Here is a 22,971-nt window from a genome sequence, read left to right as displayed (position 1 = left end):
CATAAGGGGGTAGCCTGAGGAAGAGTATTTGAAGACCAGGACCTCGAATCTAGCACTAAGCTTATGGTCTACAGGGCAGTAGTGATACCTGCCCTCCTATATGGCTCAGAGACATGGGCCATACACAGTAGACACCTCAAAGCGCTGGAGAAGTACCACCAGCGCTGCCTCCGCAAGATCCTGCAAAACCACTGGGAGGATAGATGTTCGAACGTGACTGTTCTCGCTCAGGCCAACATCTCCAGCATCGAAGCACTGACCACACTTGACCAGCTCTGTTGGGCAGGCCACATCGTCCGCATGCCCGACACGAGACTCCCAAACTAAGCGCTCTATTCGGAAATCCTACACGGCAAGCGAGCTCCAGGTGGGCAGAGAAAATGTTTCAAGGACGCCCTCACAGCCTCCTTGATAAAGTGCAACATCCCCATCGACATCTGGGAGTCCCTGGCCAAAGACCTCCCTAAGTGGAGGAAGAGCATCCGGGAGGACGCTGAGCACCTCGAGTCTCGTCGCCAAGAGCATGTAGAAATCAAGCGTACAGTGGAAGGAGCGTGCGGCAAACCAGACTCCCCACCCACCCTTTCCTTCAATCATTGTCTGTCCTACCTGCGACAGAGACTGTAATTCCTGTATTGGACTGTACAGTCACCTGAGAACTCACTTTTAGAGTGGAAGCAAGTCTTCCTTGATTTCGAGGGACTGCCTATGAGGATGAATGGGACTTGGGGTGCAAGTTAGGATATGAGCAGTAGAATTTTAGATGAGCTTAAGTTTATGGAGAGTGGTAGATGGGAGCTCGGCCAGGAGTGTATTGGAATAGTCAAGTTGAGAGGTAACAAAGGCATGGATGAGGGTTTCAGCAACGGATGAGCTGAGGCAGTGGCAGAGTTGGGTGATGTTATGGAGATAGAAGTAGGTGATCTTTGTGATGGCAAGGATATTTGGTCGGAAGCTCAACTTGGGGGCACACAGGTTGCCAAAGTTGCAAACAATCTGTTTGCCCTCAGACAGTTGCTAGGGAGAGGGATGGAATCGGTGGCTAGGGAACAGAGTTTGTGGCGGGAAGCGAAGACGATAGCTTTGGTCTTCCCAATATTCTTCTGACAATTTAGAGACTGCGGAGGGGATGGGAGAGGTGATGGTGAGGTAGAGATGGGTGTTGTCAGTGTACATGTGGAAGCTGACGTGGTTCCAGATGATGCCGGCAAGGGGCAGCATGTAGATGAGAAATAGGAGGGGACCAAATATAGATCCTTGGAGGCTCCAGAGGTAACGGTGCGGGAGTGGGAAGAAAACCTATTGTCGGCGATTCTCTGCTACGACTGGTGATTTATCCTCCCACCATTAGTGACAGACCATTTGAACTGTTGCAATCCTATTGTCTGGAACTTCCTCCCTAAACCTCTTCACCTTTTTGTGGAAAAAACTTTCTCAAAGCCAATCATTTCAACCAAACTTTTAGTCATCCTCCTAATCTTTATCTCTCTGGCTCAGTATCCATTTTCCTTGCACTTATTTTTGAAACAGCTATATAAAACCATGTTATTGCTGCTGCTCCACTGCTGCCTCCCAAGTATTTACACAGGCTTTTTGACTGACTTAATTTATAGGTATTGTTGGAGAGGGAAACCTAACTGAATTCCCGAATGGGAAGTCCAAAAATTGAAAGCGCACAATTATTGGTGCATTTCCTGGGGGCCCTAAGGAGAATGTCTTCCTGAAAAACTTTGAATCTTTACGTTAAAAGTGATGCATTCAGGCTCATTTGAACTACGAGGTAACACAAACTGATGGTTCCATTTTCATGAGAACAACCAGACCATCACTTTCCTCTTAGCCACAAAAGGCACATCAACAGTCACACACCCACGTCCATCCCTCTTGCTCCAGTGCAGAGATGTTTTTTTATCCATTTCCCCACCCTTTTACAGAGATCGATTCGTAGAATCTTGCAGCTCAGAAGGAGGCCATTAGGCCCATGCAGGATCATTTTTCCCCTCATTCAACTTGAAACTCTTCCACCTGCATTCAAGCTGATGCTCTCTACCCCTCCCCCGCCACCACCTCCAATCTAATTCAGACTGGTCCTCTTTCAGTTCCCCATTTAAATTGGCACATTCTTTTTTTTTCTTCTTGCCCCCCCCCTCTCCTCTGCGAAATACAAACTGACATTCATCCTCTCTCCAGACAATGCTGGTATTCTATCTCTCCCATCCCAAAGCACTACTCCCAGCTTCTGCCCTTTCTCCCTTCCCTTTTATTAGCAACCATTTGCCCCTTTCCTTTCCTCCTCATTGCCATCTGCTTTTTTTTCTGCTTTGTTGCATTCCATTTGCCCCATCCCATTTTTTTCGCTGCATCGTTCCCTTTGTGCTGCCGTTGGTGGAAGAGGACCCCAGTTGTATATACTGTAAACAAAAACTCTTCTTCAAGAGAGTTTTGCTTACAGGATCTCTTCCATTCATGGCAGCACTCTGCAGTGGTGTGGGGAATGGGTCGTTCAATTAGCAGCAACACTTTGCGAGTGACTGAAAAATGGGCACATGCTTCTCTTGAAATTATAACTCTGTGGCTTATGGTATGTACCTCCAACTACATCTGCCTGTACCCAACAATTTAAAGGAATTAACTTCTGTCTGTAGTGGCAGCCAGATCCTGAGAACTACATTAAACACTTTACAAAATGCAGGGCATTGCCCTAATAACTCCAAGAAGGGGTGACAGCACATTTCTAAAGAAAAAGGAGAGGGTGGTGTTAATGGGTCTTCTGTCTCAGTTGACTACTATTCTCTTGCTACACATAGAATCATGCAGCATAGAAGGAGGCCATTTGGCCCATCGTGCCTGTGCTGGCTCTTTTAAATAGCTTTCCAATTAGTTCCATTCGCCTACTCTCTGCCCATAGCCCTGAAAATGTTTCCTTTTCAAGTATATATCTAATTCCCTTCTGCAAATTACTATTGAATCTGTTTCCACCACCCTTTCAGGCAGTGCATTCCAGATCATTACTGTGTAATTTAAAAAAAATTAAAGTCCCTCATAATTTTGAGCACCTTTATTAAATTTCTCCTTAGCCTTCTCTGTTCTAAGGAGAACAATTCCAGCTTCTGCAGTCTTGCCACATTACTGAAGTCCCTCATCTCTGGTACTGTTCTAGTAAATCTCTGCACTCACTTCAAAGCCTCGACATACTTCCAAAAGTATGGTGCCCAGAATTGGAAACAATACTCTAAGGTTTAACCAGTGATTTACAAAGATTTAGCATAACTTTTTGCTTTTGTACCCTGCCTCTATTTATAAAGCCAAGGATCTCTTATGCTTTAATGAACACCTTATTAACTTGTCCAAAGATTTGTGTATGTGATCCCCAGGTCTCTCTGTTCCTGCAGCCCCATTAAAATTCTACCATTTGATTTATATTGCCTTTCCTCATTCTTCCTCCCAAAATGCATTACTTCACACTTTTCTGCATTAAATTTAATCTGCCATGTGTCTGCCCATTTCACCAGTATATGTCCTCCTGAAGTACGCTACTATCCTCTTGGCTCTTTACTACATTTCCAAGTTTTGTGTCATCTGCAAACTTTGATATTGTGCGTTGTACACCCAAATCCAGGTCATGAATATATATCAAAAAGATGTGTCCTCAACACCAACACCAACACCTGGGGAACACCACTGTTTATTTCCCACCAGTCTGAAAAACAATCGTTCACCACTACTCTCTCTGCTTTCTGTCTCTCAGCCAATTTTGTATCAACGCTGCCACTTGCTCTTTAAACCCATGAGCTTCAATTCTGCTAACAAGTCTATTATGTGGTACTTTATCAAATACCTTTTGAAAGTACTGATACACAAAGGACAATATAAAAAAGGTCATTAATATCCTTCTTGATTTTCAATGTGATGACTGAAAAAAAGCTTTACAAACAATTCCTCTATGAAATTGATATAATTTCTGCAATATAAATACTCTTGAAACTAATTCTGAACTGCCGTCTTTTGTTTGATTTGATGCAGCACAGTTTAAAATGCTGATATTAAGTTCAAATGAGTATATCTTGAAGCCAACTTTGCAAGTTATTAAAATATTCAAAATAAAATAGTTTTATGCTCTTTTTAATGAGTTTTCTTTTTTTTCCCTAGCATGAAAAGTGGCTAGCATTTTTCCCTTTTCTCCCGCTTCCTTTAATGGGTATCCACTTTTATAGCTTTTTTTTCCTCACCTGATGGTCTTTGTACGCCTATCCTAAAGGTGGGGAGGGAAGTTTGCAGGTTGAGTCACATTGGGTCCTTTGTCATGGTCATGTAGTAATAGTGGCATTGAGAACTGGACCCCGGATCAGCTGAAGTTCTGCTCATTCTAGTAGTGTTTGTGTTTGACTTTTACTGACTTTTTTTGCTTTGTCTTGTGCCAAGCTGAGACTTGTTTGGACTACAGTTGTAGCCTGCCAACAAAATGTATGTTGGAAGAAAAAAGTATTGAAAAATGAAGAGATTTGTAACTTATTTTCCCCACCTTATGTAAAACTTGAGTTAACTTTGATAAATACATTCAGACAATAAATCTGCAATGTGCTAATGATGCTGAATTGCGTGTCGTTAGCTTGAATCAGTGTGTCTCTGAATATTTTTCCTATCAACGAAACTACCTTGTTAAATCAGTGGTACAGCTAGGATGAAACAAAGCAGGATGCAAACCCACTATTTCAGAACAAAAGCAAATGCTTTTCTAAGCCTGTGTAAGGGTTATTGTGAACCTCAGAATATTTGATTATATTATTACCTGAGGAAGTGGGGCTGTATGTTTGCACATATTTCGAGACTGATGTTTTCCTAAGGAGCACATGATACAGGGAAACAGTTGACTCCATATTGTACCTGTCACCGTGCCTTGGCTGGAACTCATAGAGAGTGATAGCACTGCTTGGAGAGCCATGCTTTTTATAATGGTTGAGAAAAAATGCAGCATTTTTAAAAACCTAACCATTATTTCATGTTCCTTTTAATTAGGATTATACTTGCATCGTAAAACTAATTTCCTTTAACATCATTTTATGCAAATAATTGATATAACTGAAACTGTATAGGCCCCTGGTCAGACCACACTTCTGGAAATTCAGCACTTTTCTGCCCATTTACCACCCATTTTACCGCTGGGAAATAGTTTACCGCTCAAATGACGGCGAAACTTAAAATTACCGCCCATTTTCTGCCCAAATATCGGCAGCGGTAAATTCGTCAGTCAATTACCGCCGGCGGTAAACGATATCGCCCTCGTATTTTTACATCGTATTTTGTGCAATGCCCAAATACCGCCCCAAAATATCGCTGTGGTAAATTCAGCAAATCGTCCAATTTTACCGCTGGACTAAAATACCGCCCAGAAAACCCATGTTTACCTGACCTTAACCCAGTGGTAGGGACACCATTTTTAAAATCGGAGGATATTGAAGAAAGGCTGTTTGAAGTTGGTGAGAGCTTAAAAGTTGTGTGACTAGGTTTTAAGGGTGTTTGAATATATTGGAGAGACTCTGAGCACATTGTTGTCAATTTAAAGGACATTTGAGGATACTTGAGGACATTTAAGGACATTAACAGGAATGGGGCATGTAATTTCAGTGCCTGTCTTGCTGACGACTTGCATACTGCGGAATAGAATTGGAAGAAACTTAATTGAAGAGCAATATGTGCCAATCGAAGAGGCCGTAGACTTAGGAGGAGGAGGCCTTGCCCCCAACAAATTTACAGGGAGTACGTTCATACTTGCACCTGTCCGATACACAGTACGTTAGAAGGCTACGCTTCTGAAAAGATGTCATCAATGAGATATGCCAGTTCATAAAGGCAGACCTGCAGCCTACCAGAACCACACCGTTGAGGTTAAGATGACTGCGACACTTGCCTTCTATGCATCCGGCTCCTTTCAGGCATCAGCTGGCGACATATGCTGCATCTTTCAGCACACCACACATCGCATCATTCGCCAGGTAACTGAAGTGCTTTAAGCACGCAGGATGGACTTTGTAAACTTCCCAATGACCAGGGAGGCACAGAGTGAGAGGGCTTTGGTTTTTCAAGAATTGCTAACTTCCCCAAGGTCCAGGGTGCTATAGACTGTACGCACATCGCCCTGTGAGCACCTTTTAGAGGAGCCAGAGGTGTACCGAAAGGGATTCCACTCCCTCAACGTGCAGCTCGTTGTTGACCTCATGCAACGCATCATAGCAGTAAATGCCAATTTTCCAGGGAGCATCCATGATGTGTACATCTTGCGTGAGAGCACTGCCTCTGACCTATTTTAAGAGTCAGCCACAAGGTCACTGCTGGATGCTGGGGAATAAAGGATACGGCCTTGCCACCTGGCTCATGACCTCGCTCCGGAAGCCGCAGACAGCTGCCGAGCATTGCTACAATAACAGCCATATAGCCACACGCAATATCGTTGAAGACAATTTGAGTGCTGAAGCAGCGCTTCTGATGCCTGGACCACTCTGGAGGCAACCTGCAATACCACCCTGAGCAGGCCGCTGAGTTCATTGTGGTGTGTTGCATGTTGCACAACTTAGCCATCATGAGGGGACAGGATTTGCCACAGGGGACTGCAGGACAACCTTAGGAGAGAGGGGTGGAGGAAGAGGTCAATGAGGAGCCTGGCGATGAAACCATGCCCCCCCCTGCCCCAAACACCTCAGAGGAAGAGTCTCGTAGTGCTTTCGCAACTGCAAGGTCAGAAGCTCACAAATGAATGCTTTGCGTGAGAGTTATGTTTCACCCTTGCCTGGTCTTATAATGATTATTGTGCCTCATTTTCTAAAAGTGAGTGAGACACTGCACAAGAATGGTTCAGCTGAATAAAATATTTTTATAAAATTTGGAATTAGTTTGTAAGGGTTAAAACTAAATAATAAATAAATCTTTTTGAATAAAATGTGAGAAATACATTTTTTCTTAACAACTATATCAACCAACAACAAACTCCCACAACACCCCCAACAAGCAACAATTTTTGATTGAAATTGAACAGTAAAAACTACAACCAGCCACAACACCTCCCATTTGGCAAGAATTTTACTTGCAGCCACCTTTCGCGCCCCCCCCCCCCCCGGTCTTTACCCCCACTTTCCTCTTCCCATTACCCCTACCCGGTTTGGGACCATGGCGTTGTGCAGCAGAGCATCTCGAGCATTGCTGCTGTAGGGTGGGGCGACAATGGCAGCGCCATATGTGGGGGTACTGGAGAAGCTCTGGGTGTTGAAGACCCAGCTTCAGAGTCGGCAGCAATTAATTCGTCCCGACGATCAGGTGCTGACGCCATGGGTGGTATGACACTTAGGGGTGCAGTGCCATATACCGCTTCCATCAATTGCCGCATGGTATCGGCGGTTCACCGATTGTTGTGCGGCGATGTTCCCGGCTAAGCCACCAATGGCCTGGAGGAGCTCTCGAACTACGTCGACGCTCGCCCTAGACAATCCCACCATATCCAGGTCGACGTCTGCCTGTCTGGAGCATACCTGCCTTGCCGGATCAACCTCCGCGGATTCGGCACAGGGGCTGGAACACTAAGGGTGCGCTGCTGCACATCGCTTGGTCCCGCTACTTCCTCCGATTGGAACCCAGAAAAAAGGGATCCCGATGATGAAGAAGTGGCCGCAGGTAAAATAGACACGAGTCTCCTCCACCACCACTCCTGCACTTGTTGTACAAAGTCTCACCCTGACACAACAGCTTGAGGAGGGTCATCCGGGCAAACGTATTCCTCCTCAGTAGAGTCACCTTCAGAAATTCACACTTGATGGCCGGAGGCAGATGCTCCAATGGCCTGCACAGCTTGCTGCTTCTCCTGAGCAACTAGAAAACATAATATGAGTGGTTAGTGGCAGGGGAGGGGTCAGGGTGACATGAGTACGCTCACGTTGCGCAGGCTTATCTGGAAGACCACCACTACTGTATTATATGTTGCTGAGAGACAATACATGAAATTAGCCTAAACCATATGGACAGAAACTGCATGAAACTACATTTCCTGGCCCTAGCATTACATTACATTATTTCGACATCGTATTGACATAGCATTAAATTAGATGACCGCAACACAGCTCGGGGATTATGCAGGACTTACTCTCCACTGCCACCGGATCAGCGCAGACCAGGGTTGCGACGCGCTCCTTCAGGTTGGACAATTCAACGAAGTTTGGTAGGCCTCCACCCGTGCGTCGGCGCTCAGCATGATTTCTGGATATTTTCTTCTCCAAAGATGACAATAGCAATATTTAACCGAATTGCCCAGCTACTATTACGGAACACACAGATAGACATCCCCAATTAGCCATCCCCAATTCTTTCTTCAATGTCCCTTTAATGTACCATTTAAGATGCAAGTGGTGCATGATGAACATGTATAAGTATAGAAGATCATTGATGGCAAATAATGTGTGACACCAAGCTTACCTACATTAAAATGTGACCGATTTACATTTTAAGTAATGATTCAGTGCATGATTACAATTATTACTTACTCTCGTGGCCGAAACTATGTTGTTCCATCTCTTATAGCACTGGTTTGACCCCCGATGGACCTGCGTGACTGAGGACACAGCCTCCGAGATCTCAGTCCAAATACGCTGGTATACTACTGGGCGGGTTTCCCACGCCCTCCCCGGGTCAATTGACCCCATCTAGATTCCACCTTGTGGACCAGAGACTCTCGGGCGTCCACCGAGAATCTTTTCGCCTTCCTCCTTCTCCCTACAGCTCTTTCCACCTCTCCCTCTCCTCCTCTCTCCATTATTTGGCCAGAAAAATATTCAAAAATTATACAAATTGTTGTGGAATGCTCAAAATAAATGGGGATGGTACAAAACAGATGTTTTTAAATCGATTATTCAAGTATTTATCACTGTGCTGCTCGACGACCTTTCTGTAATAGCTCCTCTCTCGCTCTTCTGTGCATGCACGGGCGACCCCTGACCCCGAATCGCGGAAGAACTAAGGTCGGAGAAAAAAATTTGCGCATGCGCAGAAGGCCCGTTTTCACGGACACCAACCTTACACGACCAAAAAAACCGCCACCCCCCCGATACCGCTACCACGCCGCCGGCAAAATTTTAACGAAACTTGCGGCTTTGGTTCTTAGCAGTATTCCGACAGTATGAAAAATGCGATCAGCGTTTACCGCCGGAATATCGCTGACATATGGAAGGTGGTCGTAAATACTGAATTTCCAGGCCATAGAAGCATTGGAGAGAGTGCAAAAAAAGATTTACAAGGATGAGAGAATACAGCTATTGGGCAAGATGGAACAGGTTGGGGCTTTTTCCTTTCGAAAAGAGAAGACTGAGAGGTAACCTGATTGGGGTTTCTAAAATTATGATTGGATTGGACAGGGTAGATGTGGAGAGAATGGGCTCAATTATCCCCAGTGATTTGCGCTGTTTTTTTTGGCTTCAATTTTTTAAATCCAAGTTTCTTCAAAGATTGTGCGCCAGTGTTCGTCACAATTTTTTTAGGTTTTTTTTTTTGCGTCGTAACCTGATGTCTGCGCCAGTTTTTCACAATTAAGCAAGTTTGGCCAACTTACATTTCTCCGAGGACGGCGTAAGTGACCACTCTCAAAAAACCTTCTGGGCAATTAAGAAAAACAAGCGGATATAAAAAAATCGTTGCAGAAAGACACCATTGTAGGCAAAGTTTTGGAGGTACACATAAATATGCATCATCAAGCTTAAATTTTTCTTACTAAAAATGCAGAAAATGTATGTTTCATGCAATTCTTTAAGTTTGGATTTAAAAAAAAAAGTGTCACACCACTACCGAACATTTCCAAACTGGGCTTGAGGGTCGGAGCGTCGGCCGGCACAGTCAGTCCTTCGCCCGAACACGAGCTCTGAGCTCGGCTTGAAAAGAAGCGCGGGGGTTGTGGAAGCCGAACTGAAGGGATGAGAACCTTTACACTATGCCACTATGCATCAAATGAAGCCCGGCCTTGCGAGCACCTTTGGAGGATTCCAAGATGTATGGAAACAGAAAAGGCTTCCACTTAATGTGCAACTCGTGTGTGACGACATGCATCGCATCATGTCAGCTGATGCAAGATACCCTGGGAGCACCCATGATGCGTTCATCCTACGCGAGAGCGCTATATCTGCCATGTTTCAGCAGCAGCCAGAAGGGCAGAGTTGGCTACTGGGAGACAAAGGGTATGGCCTCGCCATCTGGCTCATGACGCCCCTACGCGTAATCCAGACGGAAGCTGACCGGGAATACAACATGTCGTACATTGCGACGCGCAGCATAATGGAGAGGACCATTGGTATCTTGAAACAGCGTTTCCGATGCCTGGACCATTCCGGAGGCTACATGCAATACTCCCCTGAGATTGTCGGTCAGTTCACTGTTGTGTGCTGCATGCTGCGTAACTTAGCCATCATGAGCAACAGCAGCTGGTAGTAGAAATGGTTGATGATGAGGACGGGGAGGAGGAGGACGAGGAAGCCATGCAACTACCTGAACCCGGAGCATGACGGTGGAAGAGGGCGGGCCGTCGTGGCCTTTTAACGATTGCTCGAGCCTTGCACCAACAGCTCATCCACGAACGCTTTGCTGCCTGAAAGCTCAGCAGCAACTATTCCACATGGACCATGTTTACTGTTTGGACCTGTTCTGTAACGTTGTTAATGGAACAAATAATGGAAATGATTCAGTTATAATTTAAAAAATAGTGTTTTCAAAAGTTTAACAAACATTTGTTTGTAATTAACTTAACTTTAATAAAAATATTCTTGTGTGAAACTTTAAAGTTTTCAGTTCAGATCACTTACAAACTTTTAAACTTCTAAATTTACATAACTTACAAAAAACTTTTAATTTGAGAACAACAGTTACAACAGTAACAACAATAATAACAAAGAGAGGCTGCACCCATCTTTCGTCCACCTTATTCTCAGACCGTCCGCTGCGCTTAGTCTTGTTGACTCCACTCCTGCCCGCAGGAGGTAGCACAGCATTTCTCGGGTAATGTGGAAGGCCCAGCTTGGGCCTCTTCAGAGGCTGGTCTGGGGATTGGAGTGTGAGTGACAGTTGGTTCTGTCAATGGGCACGGGTCTGGGCGTGTTCCCTTATTGCAGCAGCTAACTCCGACATTTGCTCCCTCATGTGCCCTGACAGTGTGTCAACTACCTGCAACATTCCCTCCCTCATGTTTGTCGATAGTGTCTCAACTACCGGTGACGTTCCCTCCCGCATGTTGAGCAACAGTGTGTCAACTACCTGCAACATTTCCTCCCTTATGTGCACTGACATTGTATCCGCTGCCTGAGACATTCCCTCCCTCATGTTCCTGGACAGTGTTCCCATTTCTCGTGAGAGTGTTGTTACTTCTCCCAACAGTCCCGATACCTCTTCACTCACCCCACTGATGGTGTCCAGGAGTGATCGTGTAAGGTCAGTGCTTTCCGCACTCACTGCCAGCATCTGAACCACATCTGTTAGATCCTGCGCCTCAGGAGAGTGCTGTCGAGCTTTCCTTCCCCCTCCTCACCCTGGGTGTGGCTCGCTGCATCCCACTGGGAGCCGCAGCCTTCGGATGGTGGGGCTCTGGGTGTGCCTCGCTGCACCCCACTGGAATCCCCAGCCTCGGACTGTGGGAAACCATGGAATGTCCCAGCAACACTCGTACCACTCAGGAAAGGGGCTGGCATGTCAATAGGTGGCACCTGCACTTCCTCCAAAGTGAATGTAACAGTGGGGACTGCATCCATCACGTCCCCCTCCCTCTCAGCCCTATGCACTTGGTCTGGAAGGTGGTATTGGAAGATGTTCTCTTCTTCAGGCTCGTTCGCGTCTAAATCATCTTCTGCATCGTCAGAGTTGGCCTCAAGTTCTGCAAAATATAACAGAACAAACAAATGGTTAGCAGCAGAGGAGGGGGCAGGGTGAGTGGCATGAGTAGGCTCACAGACCGCTGGCAGCAGGCTGATTTGAAGGACCACGATGAATGATAGCACATTGCATCAACCGAAGCGTAGCTGACGGAGACATCCCCATGAACCGAAGCATGGCTAGCCCGTGCAGTACTTAACATTTAGCAAAGCCAGTCTGTGGAATTTGCAGGACTTACCCTCTCCCTCGAGTGTGGGCCCAGCTTGTGCAGTGGTGGTTGCTTTTCTCCAGGCAGGACCCATCAAAGCAGCGACCCAGTGTTCCAAGGGTGTCAGTGGGTGAAGATTTGCCGGGCCTCCTCCTGTTCGAGTTCTTTCCCTTTTATTGTGTGCCACCTTCCTCTGCAAAGATGAAAACGTAACTTTTTAGGGAGGGTGTCTTTCTGCTGGGGTGGGACATATACAGCTGGTCACAATTACAATTGCAATTCCATTGGAAAATGAAGATATTACTTAAATTAACTACTTAATCAAGGTCCTGCCACTTCTTTTTGCGCTGGCCTCCAGATCTCAGGGTGGTCACTATTGCACAGTAATCTTCAGCAAGTTGGTTCCAGCGTTTCTTCATTTCTTTTGGTGCAACTTTTATATGACCTCCACTGGTGTCCAGCTTGTGCCATCTGGCCTCAATTACAGTAACTAGTGCCTCCACTTCATCCTGTGAAAAATTCTTGGTCCTTGAGCCGCGTTGTATCTTGTATTGCAGTTCCGATTTTTCCAATGAGAATTAAAGTTCTCACACACCACTGGCTCTTTAAAAATGGCCGAATGCAGACCGGGAGCTGTACTGAGTATGCGCGGCCATAGGAATCATGTCAAAAATGTCCTTTTTTTTGTGTTTGCTCAGAAAGGGGGGGGGGGGGGGGCATCGTTTTTTCGGCGCAGACATTAGGCTCCACCCCCCCCCCCCCCCACCGAAGCTACAGGACAGGCTGCGCGGCGCCAATTTCAAAAAATAGAACGGGGAAACTTGCTATTTATTTTTTTGGGAGAAATTTTTCAGGCCGGAGGCATCTGCCCACAGGAAGCCTCCGACTGCAATTTCTGTGTCAATACAAGTTGGAAATGATCAAGTAGGTTGAACAGTTCAAGACATAGCTCAGCTTTCACAATCCCTGTCAATATAATTCTGCACACTCCCCCCCCCAGTTTTCTCCCTTGACCACCTTCTCCTGTATTTCACCAGAGTGACCTTTCTTCATGGACAAGCTGAGATCTTGAGTGTCAGCAGAGGATTTCATTTTGCAGGGAGCACAGGCTGAGCCCAAAAAAACGGCGTAACTCAGGCAATACGCCAAAAAATGGCATGAGGGAAAATTGAGCCCAATGTTTCCACTGTGGGAGAATCCAAAACTAGGGGCCATAATTCCAAGATTGTTGCTCATAAATCCAATAAGGAAATAAGGAGAAATTTCTTTCCTCGGAATGGTTAAAATGTGGAACTCACTACCACAGGAGGCAGAGCTTAGATGCATTCAAAAGGGAACTAAGCAAGTTCATAAGATAAAAAGGGAATAGAAAGATATGCTGTAAGGCTGAGATGAGGGTAATGGAATGGAAAGAGAAAGGATAAAAATCAGCACAGACTAGTTGGGCGGATAGCCTGTTTCTGTGCGATATATTCTATGTATCTTTAAATGTGATTTATGTAGGGGGCAGGGGATATTATATGGCTGAATCTAAAATGATGATGAATTACAAAGTTAGTGCTTCATTGGTCCTGTTCTGAGGAGAAAAATACTCAACCGAGGTTCAATGACTTGCTGCTCGAAGTGGGTGTTGGATCGGACAGGATTGGGCTCAGCCTGTGCTCCCTGCAAAATGAAATCCTCTGCTGACACTCAAGATCTTAGCTTGTACATGAAGAAAGGCCACTCTGGTGAAATACAGAAGAAGGTGGTCAAGGGAGAAAACTGGGGGGAGAGTGCAGAATTGTATTGAGAGGGATTGTGAAAACTGAGCTATGTCTTGAACTGTTCAACCTACTTGATCATTTCCAACTTGTATTGACACAGAAATTGCAGTCGGAGGCTTCCTGTGGGCAGATGCCTCTGGCCTGAAAAATTTATATGAATTTACCTGGTGGTCCCAGAGCCACGGAGACTTCATGTTCTAGGCCTCTACGCGAAAGGCTGCACAGAGGCCCACATATTCCAGGCACGTAAGTGCTTCGTACGTGTTCCTGGGATCATGTGGGCCAATCCAACCAATTAAAGTAGGGGGAATCCCCATTGATGCTGATGGTGAGTCCCGTACATAAGGAACCCGCCATACGTATGAATGGGAATACCCCCAAAACACATAAGCACTTAAAATAATTTTTTTTTTAAATCACATATTTAAAATTAATCAAAAGGGAATTTAATTAATTATTTAAAACAAAATAATTTTTTGAAAAATAAATGTACATATTTTAAAGGGTCTAAAAATAAACTTTAAATTCTTAAAAAATGGCTTTTTCTGCCCTTTAAAAGTCTTATGCTGATGAAAGCAGGCCTTATGCCTTATGCCTGCTTTTATCAGTCGTAAGAATTTCAAGGGCATTCGCTGGGTAGAAGATGGGCAAATAGCCCAACTCTCACCCGCGGAGGCCATTTTCCTTCGGATGCTTGAGATCTGTCCAGAGGATTCTTGACAGATCACAAGTTCTGGGTTTAGGCGCGTGCGCTTCGCATGCCTAAACCCAGAGCATGCGGGGCCCCTCCAATAAGAACATAAGAACATAAGAATTAGGAACAGGAGTAGGCCATCTAGCCCCTCGAGCCTGCTCCGCCATTCAATAAGATCATGGCTGATCTGGTCGTGGACTCAGCTCCACTTACCCGCCCTCTCCCCGTAACCCTTAATTCCCTTATTGCTTAAAAATCTATCTATCTTTGACTTGAAAACATTCAATGAGCCAGCCTCAACTGCTTCCTTGGGCAGAGAATTCCACAGATTTACAACCCTCTGGGAGAAGAAATTCTTTCTCAACTCGGTTTTAAATTGGCTCCTCCGTATTTTGAGGCTGTGCCCCCTAGTTCTAGTCTCCCCCACCAATGGAAACAACCTCTCTGCTTCTATCTTGTCTATCCCTTTCATGATTTTAAATGTTTCTATAAGATCACCCCTCATCCTTCTGAACTCCAAGGAGTAAAGACCCAGTCTACTCAATCTATCATCATAAGGTAACCCCCTCATTTCTCGAATCAGCCTAGTGAATCATCTCTGTACCCCTTCCAAAGCTAGTATATCCTTCCTTAAGTAAGGTGACCAAAACTGCACGCAGTACTCCAGGTGCGGCCTTACCAATACCTTATACAGTTGCAGCAACACCTCCCTGCTTTTGTACTCCATCCCTTTTGCAATGATGGCCAACATTCCATTTGCCTTCCTGATTACCTGCTGCACCTGCAAACTAACCTTTTGGGATCCAATGGATAAGGCGTCTCACTTCGATTACAACCGTGAAGTTATCAGAAGATTGCAGGTTTGAGTCCTGCCGCGGTCAACTTAGCTCACTGCGTGAATTTTCTCCCCCAGATCGGGGGGGCACGGTTTAATGTTTTTTGTTTACTCCCAAAAAAAGAGTTTCATGCACAAGGACTCCCAGGTCCCTCTGCACCACAGCATGTTGTAATTTCTCCCCATTCAAATAATATTCCCTTTTACTGTTTTTTTTTCCCAAGGTGGATGACCTCACACTTTCCGACATTGTATTCCATCTGCCAAACCTTAGCCCATTCGCTTAACCTATCCAAATCTCCTTGCAGCCTCTCTGAGTCCTCTACACAACTCGCTTTCCCACTAATCTTAGTGTCATCTGCAAATTTTGTTGCACTACACTCTGTCCCCTCTTCTAGGTCATCTATGTATATTGTAAACAGTTGTGGTCCCAGTACTGATCCCTGTGGCACACCACTAACCACTGATTTCCAACCGGAAAAGGACCCATTTATCCCGACTCTCTGCTTTCTGTTCGCCAGCCAATTCTCTATCCATGCTACTACATTTCCTCTGACTCCGCGTACCTTTATCTTCTGCAGTAACCTTTTGTGTGGCACCTTATCGAATGCCTTTTGGAAATCTAAATACACCACATCCATCGGTACACCTCTATCCACCATGCTCGTTATATCCTCAAAGAATTCCAGTAAGTTAGTTAAACATGATTTCCCTTTCATGAATCCATGCTGCGTCTGCTTGATTGCACTATTCCTATCCAGATGTCCCGCTATTTCTTCCTTAATGATAGTTTCAAGCATTTTCCCCACTACAGATGTTAAACTAACCGGCCTATAGTTACCTGCCTTTTGCCTGCCCCCTTTTTTAAACAGAGGCGTTACATTAGCTGCTCTCCAATCCGCTGGTACCTCCCCAGAGTCCAGAGAATTTTGGTAGATTATAACGAATGCATCTGCTATAACTTCCGCCATCTCTTTTAATACCCTGGGATGCATTTCATCAGGACCAGGGGACTTGTCTACCTTCAGTCCCATTAGTCTGTCCAGCACTACCTCCCTAGTGATAGTGATCATCTCAAGGTCCTCCCTTCCCACATTCCTATGACCAGCAATTTTTGGCATGGTTTTTGTGTCTTCTACTGTGAAGACGGAAGCAAAATAATTGTTTAAGGTCTCAGCCATTTCCACATTTCCCATTATTAAATCCCCCTTTTCATCTTCTAAGGGACCAACATTTACTTTCGTCACTCTTTCTTTTCTGTTTTATATATCTGTAAAAGCTTTTACTATCTGTTTTTATGTTTTGCGCAAGTTTACCTTCGTAATCCATCTTCCCTTTCTTTATTGCTTTCTTAGTCATTCTTTGCTGTTGCTTAAAATTTTCCCAATCCTCTAGTTTCCCACTAACCTTGGCCATCTTATATGCATTGGTCTTTGATTTGATACTTTCCTTTATTTCCTTGGTTATCCACGGCTGGTTATCTCTTCTCTTGCCGCCCTTCTTTTTCACTGGAATATATTTTTGTTGCGCATTATGAAAGAGCTCCTTAAAAGTCCTCCACTGTTCCTCAATTGTGCCACCGTTTAGTCCTTGTTTCCAGTCTACTTTAGCCAACTCTGCCCTTATCCCACTGTAGTCCCCTTTGTTTAAGCATAGTACGCTCGTTTCTGACACAACTTCCTCATCCTCAATCTGTATTACAAATTCAACCATATTGTGATCACTCATTTCGAGAGGATCTTTTACGAGGAGATTGTTTATTTTTCCTGTCTCGTTACACAGGAACAGATCCAAAATGGCTTGCTCCCTTGTAGGCTCTGTTACATACTGTTTGAAGAAACAATCCCGTATGCATTCTATGAATTCCTCCTCCAGGCTACCCCCTGCGATTTGATTTGACCAATCGATATGTAGGTTAAAATCCCCCATAACTACTGCCGTTCCTTTTTCACATGCCTCCATTATTCCCTTGATTATTGCCCACCCCACCATGAAGTTATTATTTGGGGGCCTATAAACTACGCCGACCAGTGACTTTTTCCCCTTACTATCTCTAATCTCCACCCACAATGATTCAACATTTTGTTCATTGGAGCCAATATCATCCCTCACAACTGCCCTGATATCATCCTTTATTAACAGAGCTACCCCACCTCCTTTCCCTTCTTGCCTATCTTTCTGAATCGTCAGATACCCCTGTATGTTTAATTCCCAGTCTTGGCCACCTTGCAACCATGTTTCTGTAATGGCCACCAAATCATACCCATTTGTAATGATTTGTGCCGTCAACTCATTTACTTTATTTCTAATGCTGCGTGCATTTAGGTAGAGTGTTTTCATCCCAGTTTTTAAACCATGATTTTTTAGTTTTTACCCCTCCTGCAGCCCTTTTATATTCAGTGGCCCTTTTTGTTTCTTGCCTTTGGTTTCTCTGCCCTCCACTTTTACTCATCTCTTTTCTGTCTTTTGTTTTTGTCTCCTTTTTGTTTCCCTCTGTCTCCCTGTATTGGTTCCCATCCCCCTGCCATATTAGTTTAACTCCTCACCAACAGCACTAGCAAACACTCCCCCTAGGACATTGGTTCCGTTCCTGCCCAAGTGCAGACCGTCCGGTTTGTACTGGTCCCACCTCCCCCAGAACCTGTTCCAATGCCCCACGAATTTGAATCCCTCCCTGCTGCACCACTGCTCAAGCCACGTATTCATCTGTGCTATCCTGCGATTCCTACTCTGACTAGCACGTGGCACGAGATTACTACTTTTAAGGTCCTACTTTTTAATTTAACTCCTAGCTCCTTAAATTCGTCTCGTAGGATCTTATCCCTTTTTTTACCAATGTGCACCACGACAACTGGCTGTTCTCCCTCCCTTTTCAGAATGTCCTGCACTCGCTCGGAGACATCCTTGACCCTTGCACCAGGGAGGCAACATACCATCCTGGAGTCTCGATTGCGGCCGCAGAAACGCCTATCTATTCCCCTTATGATTGAATCCCCTATCACTATCGCTCTCCCACTCTTTTTTATGCCCTCCTGTGCAACAGAGCCAGCCACGGTGCCATGAACTTGGCTGCTGTTGCTCTCCCCTAATGAGTCATCTCCCTCAACAGCACTCAAAACAGTGTATCTGTTTTGCAGGGGGATGACCAGATGGGACCCCTGCACTACCTTCTTTGTACTACTCTTCCTGCTGGTCTTCCATTCCCTAGCTGGCTGTAGATCCTTCTCATGCGGTAAGACCAACTCACTACACGTGCCACTTATGTCATTCTCAGCATCGTGGATGCTCCAGAGTGAATCCACCTTCAGCTCCAATTCCGCAACGCGGTCCATCAGGAGATGGAGGCGGATACACTTCTTACACACGTAGTCGTCAGGGACACCGGAAGCGTCCCTGACTTCCCACATGGCACAGGAGGAGCATATCACGTGACCGAGCTCTCCTGCCATGCCTTAACCCTTAGATACCCTTAAATTGGTAATAACAATGTTACAGTTTACTTACTGATATAAAAATAAAAAGAAAAGCTACTCACCAATCATCAGCCAATCACTTACCCCATTGTCTGTGACGTCACCTTTTGATTCCTTTCTACTTCTTTTTTGCTTTCTCTCCCGCTGTAGCTGCACTGGTACGCCTTTTATAGGCTGCTCCGACGCTGCTCCCACCTCTCGCCAACTGCTGCTGACTCTCGAACTCCCGCTGGGCCTTTCATAGGCCGCTCCGACGCTGCTCCCACCTCTCGCCAACTGCCGCTGACTCTCGAACTCCCGCTGGGCCTTTCATAGGCCGCTCCGACGCTGCTCCCACCTCTCGCCAACTGCCGCTGACTCTCGAGCTCCCGCTGGGCCTTTCATAGGCCGCTCCGACGCTGCTCCCACCTCTCGCCAACTGCCGCTGACTCTCGAGCTCCCGCTGGGCCTTTTATAGGCCGCTCCGACGCTGCTCCCACACGTGTGCACCTCGTACGCGCCCATGGGGGTGCAAATTCAGGACCATTATAACTAAAAGATGTGTAATCCTCTAATAGATACTCCTTATAATCCTTGTAGAATTAATGAGCTGTAATGAAATATTTATACAAAATATTTTGGGCTTTCTCAATTGCAAATTATTGCAATATTTTGGGAGTCAGCTGTTTCTGATAGAGCCTGATTCCAACGAAGATTAGCTAGTGCAAGACTTGTTCTTCTTAGGTATTTCTCTTTGGATATTGTATCTCTGGCCATAGTCTCCTTGCTGCTGGATAACTTCACAGCTGTTTGGCTTAAATCCTTCAACCACTTGAGTCTGATTTTCGAATGAGCAGCTTTTCCCGTTTCTTCTCAGGCAAAATGGGCTGCAAATGATCTGACATTTATTGTGGGTTAAAATATGTGACCATTATTATTTTTGACCCATTGAGTTGTGCCAACTTTCTAAATTGGTAACTAATCACTTTGTTAGCTTAGTTTGAAAGATTACTTCCTTCTCTTTCAAATTCAGATATTGTAAAGAATGGTTCAACCTGTGCCAGAAACCATCAACTTCCCTGCAGAGGAAGAGCAGATACTGAAGATCTGGAAGCAGTTGGATTGTTTTCAAGAATGTCTGAAACAGGCTAAAACCCGGCCCAGGTGAGATATTCTTCAAATTTTTAAATTTCTATTCAATAATTAAAAGCGATCTATATTTTGAATTGATAATCCAGCTTTTCCGAAGTGTTTCTTAGCTGCACTAAACAAAATAAGTACCTGAGAAATGTCCATTTCTCACCACCTTAGTTACCAAGTGCATTTTGTGCTTAAAATTTCTTCAATCGAGCAGTTTCTTTTCAATTTGCTAAAGTGCAATATTTGTACTCTTTAAAGCTGTTGTGCTCTGAGGTCGTGAGAGATTATATTTCTTGCGCATGGCAGCTTTAAAGAGTACAAATATTGGACTTCCAATGTCACAACAATGGGCCCAAGTTTTGGGCCGCGCCTAGAACGGCGCAGCCCCGACCTGGAAGCCCGTTTTTCGCGCCAGAAAGTGCGCCTAAAAAATACTTATTGATTCTCCGGCTCCCTGCAGGTCCTCTGGAGTCGGGCGCAGCGCAGCACGAGCTGTGGAGGGCGGAGCCAGATCCCTGCGCTGAAAACAGTGCTGGGACCTCTGCACAGGCGCGCAACAGTGGGCGCGCATGTGCAGTAGCTCCAGGCGCCCAAAACTGTGTGGGAGGGGCCCGAAGCACGCAGCCCCTTGCCCTGGCCAAATGGCCTCACTGGGGCTGCATGGATCAGGCTGCAACAACTCCTGCTTCCTCCCGACCCGACTTCCCCCCTCCCCACCCCCCCCCGGACCCGACCCCCCCCCCCCCCCAACTGGACACGACCCCTGCTCCCGGACCTGACCCACCCCACCCCCCCCAACCCCCGGCCACCTACCTTTAAATTAAGTCTTGGGCCCGGCCCGTTCAGCCTCCCTCTCCTCTCTCACCTCCCTCCCTTCTCCTCCCTCCCCTCCCTTCTCCCCCGACCCCTCCCACCCCCCTCCTCCCCTCGCTGTCAGAAACGCAGACACTGACAGACAGAAAGTGAGAGAGATAGAGGCGGGGGGGGGGGGGGGGCATCCCAGCATGCTGTTGGAGGGCTCCCGATGCTGCAGTCGGTAAGTAGAAAATGTTTTATTTACTGATTTTTAAATTTTTTTTTAATTAATTTTTTTGATTGATTTATTGATGTATTTATAATTTATTATTGATGATGGTCTTTATTTGTAAAACTGAAGTGTTTAATGTTTGTAAACTTCCCTTTAACCCCCTCCATTCCCTACGCCTGATTTGTCACCTACGCCTGATTTTCTAAGTGCAGGCAAGGTTTTTCTGAGCGTACAAAAATCTACACTTACTCTATTCTAAGTTAGTTTGGAGTAAGTTTTCACTGCCTAAACTTTCAAAATGGGTGTCAGTGACTGGACACGCCCCCTTTTGAAAAATAAATCTGTTCCAAACTGAAACTGTTCGAACTGACTAGAACTGGAGCAAACTAAATGCCGAGAATTGCAATTTCTAAGATACTCCATTCTCAACCAGTTGCTCCAAAAAAACAGGAGCAGCTCAGGCTGAAACTTGGCCCCATTGTCTCTACCTCAGCCTCTTTGTAACTGAAACCTAAATCCATGCTTTTTATCACCTCTGTCAATGTTTCTAATGTCTGATTTGCTTTTCTCTTGTCCTCCAACCACCATAAATTCACTACTTTTTCCAAAACTCCTCCGCACAAAATCCCATCCTCACCATGTCCCCCAATGCATTCAATTTAACATCCTCATCCTTTTTTTCAGATCTGTTCAGGACCTCGCCCCACCCTATTCTCCAATCTTACAGCCTTTCCACAATCTTCATTCCTCCAACTCCTGCTTTTTGTGCATTCTAACCCTACCGCCACCTCCGCATCTACACTATTGATGGCCGAGCCTTCAGCCACCTTGAAGTTACATTTTCAAATTCTTTCCATGAACCCACTTCTCTCTCCGTCTTTAAAAACCTTTTTAAAACCCAATTTCTTGATCAAGCTTTTTGTCACCTCTCCTAACTCTCTCTCCCAACTCTGGCCTATTGTCCTTTACTTTATTACTTTTCATTTTTTTTCTTTCCTTTCTGAGAGAGGATTTGGCATGTTTTCTACATTTAAAGTACAGGTTGAACCTCTCTTATCTGAGACTCTCTTATCCGGCACCATTCTTGGCCGCCGTGTGGCGCATACACAGATCATTTTTTTTCGTACTCACCGATATTGTCTGCTCTCCTGAAGGCGGAGACTCCTTCCTCAGTCTTTATAAATAAAAGCTTAATAAGTTATTTTATTCCCTACTGCCATCACCGCTCCCTCTGGGGGAGGTCCTCGGGCTGGCCGCTCCTCCACTCTCTGCTACCGTCGGCTCTCCCTCTGGGGTCGGGCTGGCGGGCTGTGTCCTCGGGCTGGCCGCTCCCCCCCTCCCCTCCCTGATGCCCTCGGTTTTCTGCCGAACAAAAAGAAAATACCTCTTCATTACTTGCAGTGAGTGGATCGCGGGGTCGGGGATATCTGTATCGGGGCTGGGGACTGGGGGCTGGCAGTTGTAAAAGAAGATAGAACATGTGACCTCCCCTCCGGCAAAATCCGTTATCCGGCACAGGCCAGGTCTCGAGGGTGCCGGATAAGGGAAGTTCAACCTGTACCATATAATTGCTTTGTTATATTTGTTTTTTTGCTGCTATGTGGAGATTTACATGATTTGAGCATTTCTGTCTCTTCAGTAAGAGATCTAATTCAATGCATGATTACTGTTTGACTTGACAGGTACACTTTTTATGATGGACCTCCTTTTGCCACTGGTCTTCCACACTATGGCCATATACTTGCTGGGACAATAAAGGATATAGTGACCAGATTTGCTCATCAGAGTGGATTTAGTGTGGAAAGGAGATTTGGATGGGATTGTCACGGCTTACCTGTGGTAGGTTTGGAGAAACGTTTTACTCTATTATCTTATTCCAATGTGGAATTTTGGGGGAGTAAGAGACAGCTGTTGTGCAAGCATAAATATATTTACGTTTGTTGTCTGTATTATACAAATATTA

At 45.4% G+C, this 22,971-nt stretch overlaps 1 protein-coding gene across 2 annotated transcripts in view; it reads left to right on the top strand.

The window, feature by feature from the left end:
- iars1 (isoleucyl-tRNA synthetase 1) overlaps positions 1 to 22,971 on the top strand; it is a 295,901-nt gene that overhangs the window by 3,461 nt on the left and 269,469 nt on the right. For both annotated transcript variants that reach the window (XM_070895389.1, XM_070895388.1), the window contains exons 2-3: positions 19,875 to 20,005; positions 22,691 to 22,847. In XM_070895389.1, the coding sequence (XP_070751490.1) occupies positions 19,887 to 20,005; positions 22,691 to 22,847 (276 nt within the window). In that variant the 5' untranslated portion in view covers positions 19,875 to 19,886. The remainder of the gene's footprint in view (positions 1 to 19,874; positions 20,006 to 22,690; positions 22,848 to 22,971) is intronic.

This window comes from Pristiophorus japonicus, chromosome 12, assembly GCF_044704955.1.
Source record: "Pristiophorus japonicus isolate sPriJap1 chromosome 12, sPriJap1.hap1, whole genome shotgun sequence".
Classification (NCBI taxonomy): Eukaryota; Metazoa; Chordata; class Chondrichthyes; family Pristiophoridae; genus Pristiophorus; species Pristiophorus japonicus.
This window is presented reverse-complemented; position numbering and strand designations above follow the sequence as displayed.